The 11694-nt window shown below is 41.0% G+C and overlaps 1 protein-coding gene across 8 annotated transcripts in view; it reads right to left on the bottom strand.

Moving 5' to 3' along the window:
- Window positions 1-218: 218 nt before the first annotated feature.
- The window catches only part of Kif15 (kinesin family member 15), a 66403-nt gene continuing 54927 nt past the window's right edge, over window positions 219-11694 (bottom strand). For all 8 annotated transcript variants that reach the window (XM_042281940.2, XM_076575528.1, XM_006990808.4 and 5 more), the window contains 5 exons: window positions 5101-5176; window positions 4556-4593; window positions 1298-1463; window positions 992-1123; window positions 219-537 (listed from right to left, as the gene is read on the bottom strand). In XM_042281940.2, coding sequence (XP_042137874.1) covers window positions 475-537; window positions 992-1123; window positions 1298-1463; window positions 4556-4593; window positions 5101-5176 — 475 coding nt within the window. In that variant the 3' untranslated portion in view covers window positions 219-474. The remainder of the gene's footprint in view (window positions 538-991; window positions 1124-1297; window positions 1464-4555; window positions 4594-5100; window positions 5177-11694) is intronic.

The following is an 11694-nucleotide window of genomic DNA, read 5'->3' as shown; positions in this document are numbered from 1 at the left end:
AATATTTATACACATAATTTTTTTAAGTTGGCTTTTAAAAAATTTTATTTGAAAAATTAGACATTGTAGAAAATGCACATGACAACAGTTATAAACAAACAAACAAACAAACATCTATATAAACAAGTATGCTGCAAAAATCAGTCAGCCATCAAATTCATACCAAGTTTATCAAGCTGAGTCTGACAAAAGGACCTGACCAACATTCACCAGAGACCTGAGCTCTAGGCTTTTATTTTAAAGCGTTTTCCAGGATTTACAAGTGACTTGAGACCTGGAAATGCACTGTTACCCACTTAACAGTCTGCTGTGTTTGCAGGCAGAATATCCATCAGAATACTGAGGGCTATTACACATCATGATTCATAGTTAAGGTCTTTCAGCTTAGCTGTATTACTTGGGCAAGTCCAATCTCACTTTTAAAGAACCAATACCAATCTAAACAAAGTGATGTGTAGAAGCTGGCTGGGATCTTCAGGATTCATTCTTTTTCTTTTCTTTCAAAAATACATTTTCAGCACGCAACTTTTCTGTCTCCTGTAATTAAAAATAAATAAATAAATAAATAAAATTAAGTTTCTAATTGTTACAGGAGAAGCTATTTTCTTTTTCTTTTTCTTTTAATTTTTTTGGTTTTTTGAGACAGGGTTTCTCTGTGTAGTTTTGGTGCCTGTACTGGATCTCGCTCTGTAGACCAGGCTGGCCTCGAACTCACAGAGATCTGCCTGCCTCTGCCTCCCAAGTGCTGGAATTAAAGGTGTGCGCCACCGCTGCCTGGCTGAAACTATTTTCTTGACTTAATTAACTATATATTCAAATTAAAGCTACAATGTTTAATTTGTAAATTAATTATTAAATAAAAATCTGGCAAGTATTAATTTACAGAGTGTGACCCTGTCTCAAAAACAGAAAAGTAAATAGTGACGACCAATTTACTAAAGTAACCACTTTAAAACCACCGTAAATTTATTTAGAACAGTTTTCTGTTTACCTCAGCAAGCCTGATATTTTCCTTCTTGAGTCGCACTACATATTGAATCTTCTGGTGTAGGTTTTGATGACCTATCAATTTTCCATTTTCCTCAGCAAGATACTCCAATTGCTTTTTCAACATTTCCATTTCCTGTCAATCCAAGAATGGGAAGATGACATTATCTAGCCCTTTTCAAAAGTAGCAACTGAGAGGTGATCAAGCTTCTGTGGGCATTGTGCACACTAGAGAAACTGAACCAAGGATGTGGTTTTTGTTAATTCTATTTATTCAAGTATTCTACCTAGCATGGAAAACCCAACATACCTGGGAAGTTCTCTCTCTTTCTTCATACATTTCTTCCAATTTTGACCGCAGCTGCTCCTTTTCCTGAAATGCTCTAGCCTCCAAAGTTCTGGTTCGCTCAACTTCCTCACTCATCCTGTGGCAGGCCTTCTCCTTACTCTGAAGGGCACTTTGGACTTCTTCTAGGCTGGAAGAATAGCATTACTTTATGGTATTTCAAGAAAATATACTTATAAAACAGGACTCAAACTAGGTTTTTCCTTCTAAGTTCAGAATTTTGATTTGAAAGCATCACCAATCTTCAGGTCTCCTGTATAGCTGGCAAAAAGAAGACAGGCTTGCTGAGCAGTGTCAGCGGACACTTTTAATCCCAGCACTCCAGAGGCAGAAGAAGGATCTCTGAGTTCAAGGCCAGCCTGGTCTACACAGAGAAAACCTTGTCTTGAAAAACCAACCGCCAGGCCGTGGTGGCACATGACTTTAATCCCAGCACTCCGCAGGCAGAGCCAGGTGAATCTTTGTGAGTTCGAGTCCAGCCTGGTCTACAGAGTGAGATCCAGAACAGGCTCCAAAGCTACACAGAGAAACCCTGTCTCGAAAAAACCAGAAAGAGAAAAAAAAAAAAAAAAAAGGGAAAGAAAAACCAACCAACAAAAAGAGAAGACAAGCTAGAACTGGGTTTGACCCACGTGGTAAACCGCTTCATGACAGCAGCCCAGGCTCTGGATTCTACCCTCCTCAACATGCTAGAGGGATAGTACTGAATATCAGATGTGATTGCTTTGTTAGGTCAATACTTTACGGAAATACTTTAAGGAAAAGAAAAACTTCAAACTCTTCTATTTATTATTTGGAGCTACAGTCTTGTGTAGCCTAGGCTGGCCTTAAAGTCATTATGTAGCTGAGGATGACCTACTTCCCCTACTCAAGTGGTAGGATTATAGGTATATTCCACAATGACTGGCTTCAAACTGTTTTTCCAAGTAATAAAAATTTAGTGTGAAACTTTGCTTGCCCAAGTGGAGATGGAAGTAAGATATCATTGCAGTCTGTAGGCTTTAAGTGTCTCCAATCTCAGAATGATTTCTGATTTAAAACCTAGCCTCAGACAATGGAACATTAGTTCTTTCCTCAAGAGCATGTACTTTGGTTTACCCATTTTATATAACTCAATTAAAAAGTACAGGGCTTCACCCACTTTATAAGATTGTTTTAGTCTTCTAAACTTTCTTTTGGAAACACTGTTTGCTATGATGCATGTGGAATGTAATACTGACTGCTGGAATGAGATGATACACAGGATCTAAATCTTCCACAGGCCAGCTCAGTCTAGGTGATGTGTTTCCAGAGCATGCTCAGCAATACTCAGAGACAATGCAGTGAAGTGATCTGCCCCTGCCTACCGTTCTGTCAGTCATGTGTTGTGATCTGGATGTGAGAAGTGCCCTTGGGTTCATGTATTTTTAACACTTGGTTCCCAGCTGATTAGCACTATTTTGGAGACTTTCTGGAGGAAGTACATCCTTCTAGGGCCCATGCCTTGAAGGTTTTTGTTATATTTGAGTCAGGGTCTATGTACCCCTGGTTGTTGTGGATCTTACTATGTAGCCCAGGCTAGCCTTAAACTCTAGAGACCCACTTGCCTCTGCCTTCTGAGTGCTAGGATTGAAGGTGTGTATCAAGTTTTTTTGCCCAGCCATACTTCCTGTTTTCTCCCTGGCTCCTGACTGCAGATGCCGTGTGAGAGCTGGCTTCCTGGTCTTGCCGCTGTGCCGTTCCCCACCGTGGCACTCTATCCCTCTGGAGCTATACATTTTAAAAAACCTTTTTTCTTTCCTTTGTCAGTACTGTATTGAAGCGGTGAGAAAAAAATAAAGACAGTTGGCTTCTTATTTATGGAACTCAATTCTATGAGGGGAAAAGAATGTTAGCCCATCCACTTCCCAGCAGAAGATGATGCCTGGCCTAAGCTAAGCATGGTAAACTCTACCTTCTCTATCTTCTCCTTGCTGGACACTAGTTTTCTAAGCTCTGAGTAAGTGTCTGATCTACATAATGAATTCTAGACCAGCCAGGGCTCTAAGATGAAACCTCACAGAGAGAGAAGGGGAGGGGGGCTATAGAGACGTGATGCTGGAACTGGAGTAGGTATATTGTAGCAGGAGTACCAAAACCAGAATGAGGGAAGTCTCAGTTCCTGATGATATCACCAAGCTCAACCACATTGAAATTAAACATTTCCTACCTATGTTACCACAGTTAGATAGCTAGTTCCCTGAGAAAATGAGTTGTGTGTGTAACCACAGTGCAATGTGAGCTCTGTAACTTCAAGGACCACATATCGAAGACTTCTGTTACCACAAGAAATATGTGCCATACAGTGACAAGGTCCCAAAGGATATATCTAAATTGGGTGCAGTTCTACGATCTTATCTGGATTGTTCACCTTTCTGTATGTCAGCTTAACCACTACCAGCTGGAAGGCCATTAAACTGCTCTCACTATTCTGAGGAGAAAACCCCATAGCAACTCAAGAAAACTAAAGATTGCCCATGTGCTATTTTTTGTTAAAAGTGGTTTTACATGAAAATCCTATTAAGCAAATGGCATCAAGAAAAAAATTTTGAGGCTAGAGAGATGGCTCAGTAGTTAGGAGCTCTTGTCCTGGCAGAGAACTGGAGCAGGTCACATAAAGGGCAGGTCACAGCTGCCTATAACTAGCTGCCGGGGATCCCATAAACTCTTTTGGCCTCTGCATGCATGTGTGCATACCCATACAAAAATACGTGCATATAAAATAAAAATTTTAATATCTTAAAAAAAGGCTTTAATAAACATCAATTATATTCACATATGCCACAGAAGGGAAGTTATCTTATGGATATATTTTCCCTTCAGAGGAGTATTTCACCCACAGGACAGTTCATAACTCTGTAGCTCCAGTCCCAGGGTATCTGATGCCCTCTTTTGGCTTCTATCAGGCACCTATGTCATGCACAAACATACATACAGGCAAAGCAAAACACCCATACATATGAAATTAAAAACAACAACAAAAGAACTAGGCAAGATGGCTCAGCGGGTAGAACACTCGCTGCACAAACCTGATGAACTGTGATACGACAACCCAATGTGGAAGGGAACCAACCCCAGTTTTCCTCAGACATCCACACACTTGGCATGGAGTGCATGCCCTCTCCCCATAATAAGTTTAGAAATACAAAAGAAATACAAAAAAAAAAAAAAAAAAAGAGGTGAATTATAAGATAGTACACTTACTCTGTTTTCATTTTCAACATTTCTTCAATAAGTTTATTCTATAATTAAAAAAAATAAAGATGGTTAGATTCTTTAATATCTTTACTAAAAAGAAGACAAAAACAAGTCCGTTTTCCTTTGTGCTAACAATCCCATACATGTGTACAAAAGGTAATGGTTCACAAGCATTCCTACACTGTGCACATAAGACAATCACACTTGTTTCTAAGTAGATAACTGCATGTGGGAAATGTAGTGCTTCCCACAGAAGCACAAAGGGAGATACATTCTTCCTTTTGTTGTTTCCGTCTATGGTTGGGGCCTCAGACCTATGGCATTGTTCTGCGACAGTCTCCCAAGTACTAGAAACAGGTGTGCAGCACTATGCCTGGCTGACAGATACACCTTTACTTCTCAGTTATATACTAATACTAATAGTAAATATCATGATAATCAGTGGGAATACAGTAAAGACAATAATTTCAATAGCAAAATGGTTTCTAAAAGAAATAACCATAAATGTTAAATATTCTCACAGAAGAAAACTTGTGTAAAAAAAGCCATACTTTAGCAAGTCTTTCTTTGACAATCTCCTCTTCATCTTCATTCTTCAGCTGTTGACTGTCTGGACGACTCTGATTGCTGCATAGATTAGGGAGTGCACAGGGAAACACTGTCAAGTATATTCAAGGATTAATTTACCGTTTATTATATGTAGCTATGGGAAAGCTACCTCTGTACTGATTAAGTTAGTACAGTAATCAGTGTGATCCACAGATGGATAAATAGGGCCCTCCCCAAAACTCAGAACTGAGTCACCAGTGTAAAAGCAAGACCAGTAGAGTGCAGAAATCTAACCAAGCTTGGAGGAAAAGTTAGTGCAGAAATTTAGCTAAAAGTGGCAATGTGATGATCAACTGTGAACAAAAGGGGACAAACTGCCAGCAGAAGAGGGCTCTTCAGGGGTAGGAAGAGTTGCCCAGAGATCCCTGGTAGTCTGGCCTCTTGGAACCCGATTCTTCCCTTTCTTGAGTATTTAGTTAGTTAATGGTTTCTGATAACCACTCTGGCTTCATATGCATGCAAAGAGCAGGAACAAATGCTCCATCAACAAATCAAAGGACGACAGTCTGGACGGCATGTGCATCTCTGCAAGTTTGCCTGGGTTGGGAAAGTGAATGTAGTTCAGTGGCCAGTAAGACCTCACTGGAGAACCTGCCTGAGTGCTGTGGCCTTCACTAGGAATCTCTGTGAGCAGGAGACCATTAAGTAAGGCTTAGTATAGTAAGGTTTCTTTCCTTCTTTCACATCTGTAGCCTAGTCAAAACTGGTAATGAGACTTACATATCAAAAGTCACCCAAAGCCAGGGAGAGGTGTGCTGTTCGTGCACTGACCCAAGATTAGGAAATCTTTTTCTTTTGTCAAGATTCAGACTATGTGGATACAGGCCCGGTGGCGGCGGCCCACAGAGGTAGACAGGCCTGGCAGCTGTGGCCGACAGGGTCATACAGGCCCGGCGGTGGCCCGCAGAGGTAGACAAACCTGGCAGCAGCGACAAGCAGAGGCAGGGACGCCTCTAACCCCAACACCCAGGGAAGAAGCTATCTCTGTGGGACGGAACCAGAACGAATCTGAACACTCCATCTGAGGACAACCCAGGGCCCAGCTGCTGATCTTGCAAAACCCAACAACTTGGAGGTGTTGGTGAGACTACCAGCTCAGCTGAAATCCACCCGGGAGAGGATTCAGATCCCTACTGTAGCAGGAATCTTTTTTTTTTTTTTTTTTTTGGTTTTTCAAGACAGGGTTTCTCTGTGTAGTTTTGCGCCTTTTCCTGGAGCTCACTTGGTAGCCCAGGCTGGCCTCGAACTCACAGCGATCCGCCTGGCTCTGCCTCCCAAGTGCTGGGATTAAAGGCGTGCGCCACCACCGCCCGGCCTGTAGCAGGAATCTTAAAAGTTCTTATTAATAACATCAAACCCGAGCCGAGTTATTGGGGTCAATGCTGGTAGATCAGAGAGACAGAACAAACCACAGCTATCTCACCTCGCCGGATCCTCAGCTGGTCCTGTTTCCTCAGACTGGAAGCTTCTGTGTCCTCATCCCGAATGAATCTCAGCTGAACTGCTGCTCTAAAGCCTGAAGCTTAACCAGCCACATGCTTAACCAGCCAAATGCCTCTAGTTTCTGGTCCTCACGCCTTATATATCTTTCTACTTTCTACCACCACTCCTTGGGATTAAAGGCTGGCTTTCTGGGATTAAAGGCGTGTCACCATGCTTGGCTGTTTCCAATGTGGCCTTGAACTCACAGAGATCCAGAGGGATTTCTATCTCTGGAATGCTAGGATTAAAGGTGTGAGTGCCACCATTTTCTAGCCTTTGTATCTAGTGGCTGTCTGTTCTCTGACCCCAGATAAGTTTATTAAGGTACACAATATTTTGGTGAACACAATACCACCACACCCTACAGTTTGAAGTCTGAAGAAACAAGATCAGCTGAGGAGTTGACGAATGAACAAAACGTGACCTGGGAACACAGAAGAAGATGCTGCCCAGCCACCAAACCAGATCACCAGAATCATAAGTATATACTTCACCGACTGAGATCAGCTGCCCCTGAAGAAACAGCCCAATAGCACCAATTTAACCAAGAACTCCTACTGAACCAAGACTAAAAATTAGAACAAGGGAGGCACTCTCAGACACAGACACCACCTGCACCGAGCAGAGGAAGAGATGAGTAGACGCCAGTGCAAAAATACAGGCAACAACATAAAGACCTATATGGCAACATCAGAACCTAGTGATTCTACACCTGCAAGACCTGAACATACCAAGAGAGAAGAAACAGAAGAAATCAACCCTAACAACGACTTTAAGAAGATGATAGAGGCCCTTAAAGAAGAAATAAAACATTCCCTTAAAGAAGAAATAAAAAATTCCCTTAAAGAGGTAATGAAAAACTCCATTAAAGAGGAAATAAAAAACTCTCTTAAAGAAATGGAAGAAAAAATGAACAAAATGGGAAGAAATCAAAGAAAGCCAAGAAAAAGCAATTAAACAGATGAAAGAAACATTCCAAGATCTGAAAAATGAATTTGAAACAATAAAGAAAACACATGCTGAGGGAATGCTGGAAATAGAAATCCTGACTAAACGAACAGGAACTACAGAAACAAGCATAACCAACCGATTGCAAGAGGTGGAACAGAGAATTTCTGACACAGAAGACACAATAGAGAAAATAGATTCGTCAGTCAAAGAAAACACTAAAGACAAAAAAGTCACACAAAACGTCCAGGAAATTTGGGACACCATGAAAAGACCAAACCTAAGAATAATAGGGATAGAAGAAGGAGAAGAATACCAACTCAAAGGCACAGAAAATATATTTAACAAAATCATAGAAGAAAACTTTCCTAACCTAAAGAGAGAAATACCTATGAAGATACAAGAAGCTTACAGAACAACGAATAGGCTGAATCAAAAAAAAAAAAAAATCCCCTTACCACATAATAATCAAAACACTAAACACACAGAACAAAGAAAAAATATTAAGAGCCGCAAAAAGACCGGAAAAAGACCAAGTAACATATAAAGGCAAACCCATCAGAATAACACCAGACTTCTCAATAGAGACTATGCAGACACTAAGAGACCACGGATACCAACCCAGACTATTATACCCAGCAAAACTCTCAATCACCATAGGCAGAGTAAACAAAATATTCCAGGATAAAACCAGATTTAATCAATACCTGTCCACAAACCCAGCCCTACAGAAAGCACTAGAAGGGAAAATTCAACCCAAAGAAGCTAAACACATCCATGAAAAATCAAGCAATAGATAATCCCACACCAACATACACCACAGAAGGACAACACAACACAACCAAAAAAAAAAAAATAACAGGAATTAACAATCACTGGTCATTAATATCCATCAATATCAATGGTCTCAACTCACCTATAAAAAGACACAGGCTAACAGAATGGATAAGAAAACAGGACCCATCCATTTGCTGCATACAAGAAACACACCTTAACTCCAAAGACAGACACTACCTCCGAGTAAAGGGCTGGGAAAAGGCTTTCCAAGCAAATGGACCTAAGAAACAAGCTGGTGTAGCTATCCTAATATCTAATAAAATAGACATATACACAATGGAGTACTACTCAGCAGAGAAAAACAATGAAAGCATGAAATTTGCAGGCAAATGGATGGAACTAGAAAAAATCATCCTGAGTGAGTTAACCCAAACCCAGAAAGACAGTCATGGTATATACTCACTCATAAGTGGATTCTAGATATAAAATAAAGAACAATCACACCACAACCCATAGATCCATGGAGGTCCCTAGGACGACTGTGGCTTATAATAAATTTTGGTTTTACTCAATTATTGAAAAAAAAATAGCCAAATGAATGGAAACACATGAACTATGAACCAAAGGCTGAGGGGTCCCCACTGGATGAGGCCCTCTGAATAGGTGTGACAGTTGATTGGCTTGATCAGTTTGGGAGGCAACTAGGCAGTGGGACCAAGTCCTGTGCTCATTGCACGAGTTGGCTGTTTGAAACCTGGAGCTTATGCAGGGACACTTGGCTCAGTCTGGGAGGAAGGGACTGGACCTGCCTGGACTGAGTCTACCAGGTTGATCACAGTCCTCGGGGGAGGATTTGCCCTGGAGGAGGTGGGAATGGGGGGGTCGGCTGGGGGAAAGGGCAGGGGGTGGGAGGGGGGAGAATAGGGGAACCCGTGGCTGATATGTAGAACTGAATGGTAATGTAAAATAAAATAAATAAAATTAAAAAAAAAAGATTCAGACAATGTGGCTGGAGAGCAGGCTCAGCACTTCAAAGCACTTGCTGCTCTTCCAGAGGGTTTGTGTCCCAACATCTACATGATGATTCACAACTACTTGTCACTACTTGTAACTTCAGTTCCAGGGAACTCAACACCTTTTTCTGGCCTCTCTAGGCACCAGGCACACAATTGTTAGATATACATGTGGACAATTTTATTATGTGTATTATTTATACACATAAAATAATATCCAGACATTAAGTATTTTAGAGTTCGGTAGCCATATCACATTTACAGCTATTCAGCATGGTGACTGAAAGGAGGAAGCCAGGCTTGGTGGCACACACCTTTGACTCCAGTACTCAGGAGGGAGAGGCAGGTAGATTTCTGAGATTCAGGCCAACCTGATCTACATAACTAGTTTTAAGGCAGCTAAGGCCATAAAACAGACAAACAAACCAAGCAAGGTGACTATGCACCAACAGAATGTTATTTATGAGCCCTATGAACTAGACTGGGTTATAGTCTGCACACACACACACCTGAAAAGAAGTGAAATAATGGTGGCACACATCTTTAATCTCAGCACTCAGGAGGCAGAGGCAGGTGGAACTCTTGTGAGTTCAAGGTCAGCCTGGTCTACAAAGCGAGTTCCAGAACAGTCAGGGCTGTTAAACAGAAACCCTGTCTTGAAAAATCAACCCCCCTACCCCCCCCTCAAAAAAAGAAAAGAAGTGAAATAAAGTACTTTCGCGGCTTAATAAATGACTTGGGAAAGTTCTGAGGCTCTTCCTAAGACTGGCAAGGTGTGGAGCACATGGAAAACAGGTGAACAGACTGTGGACTGCAAATACCAGAATCACCTAGAGCAATGGTTCTCAACCTTCCTAGTGTTGTGACCTTTTAAAATTATTTTGTTGCTACTTCACAGCTGTAATTTGGCTGTTATAAATTGTAAATATATGATGTGCAGGATATCTGATATGTGACTCCCAAAGGGGTTATGGCCCACAAGTTGAGAACCACTGACTCAGAGGGAGCGGCTTATTACTACTGACTGACTCTAGTCCTACTAAGTCAGTTGTATGTTGTTCACTAAGACGTGAAGGGAAACATTTACACTCTTAGCAGAGCTGCCTTTAACACTTTCAATTTTGGTTATCTCATATATTTTAGACAGTCTCAGGACAGCTTCTAAAAGTGCCTAGACCACTGGCAAACTTCTAAGATTTTTTTGAAAAAGCATGGACCCAATCTAGGGAGTGAAATTCAGTAAGAGTCCCATCTCAGAGAATTCTTTCTGTCCAATTCACCTCCCTGCCTTTTGTTGTTGTTGGAGACAGTCTTATATAGTCTGGGCTAGCCTTGAATTTGATATGTAGCTGAAGATGACCTTGGACTTCTGATCTTCTTGTCTGTACATCTTGAGTCATAATGTACAGGTATGTATGACTACACCAAGTTTATAAGTAGTCCCTCCTGTGGCTAATCCTCTTATAGAAAGTTAAATGGCAACATCATAATTCTACACCACACACTTAACAACTAGTTATTGAAAGATATGCTCACCAGCACCCTGTGCTTTACACTTTTTGTTTTACTTTGATTTTATTTGTGGTACTGGATATTGAACCTAGGGCCTTAGGTATGCTTAGCAAGATGCTGAAGATGCCTTGGTCTGCCTAGGTTGCTTTCCCTGAATCATATTGTGAAGCAGAACCAATTGGTAGAAACGCTCTCTTTTTCTCCATCTTGGTACCTAGAAACTGTGGTGGTTTTAAAGAAAATGGCCCTCAAAGAGAGTGGAACTATTAAGAGGTATGGTTTTGGTGGAGTGGGTGTGATCTTGTTGGAGGAAGTGTGTCACTGTGGAGATGGGCTTTGAAGTTCCATATTTGCTCAAGCCACACCCAGTGTTTCAGTTCACTTCCTGTTACCTGCAAGATGTAGAACTCTCAGCTCTTTCTCCAGCACTAAATCTGCCTGCACACGACCATGTTCCCTCATGATTATAATGGACTGAACATCTGAAACTGTAAGCCACCCAATTAAATTTTTTTCTTTATAAGAGTTCATAGGAAAAGAATTATTAGTATGTGGCCTAGAGATCATTCTTGTGATATTTTGGTGAAGAAAGTGGCTGCCTTTTGCCTGTCTGAAGAGAATGCCTGAGGCTAAAGTGAAGAGTTTGGATTAAGAAAAATTCTGTTGGCAGAAGAAATCTCAAAACAGCCTAGTATAGACTCTGTGGTGTGGATATTAGTGGTAACTCTAATGAAGATTTATAATGAAAAGGAGCAAGTTGAGCAGGGTAAATTATAATATGTAAAATTTGAGGAGAAAAGGAGC

Source organism: Peromyscus maniculatus, chromosome 7 (genome assembly GCF_049852395.1).
Source record: "Peromyscus maniculatus bairdii isolate BWxNUB_F1_BW_parent chromosome 7, HU_Pman_BW_mat_3.1, whole genome shotgun sequence".
In the NCBI taxonomy this organism is placed as follows: Eukaryota; Metazoa; Chordata; class Mammalia; order Rodentia; family Cricetidae; genus Peromyscus; species Peromyscus maniculatus.
Note: the sequence above shows the minus strand (reverse complement) of the source record. Positions and strands in the feature narration are given on the sequence as shown.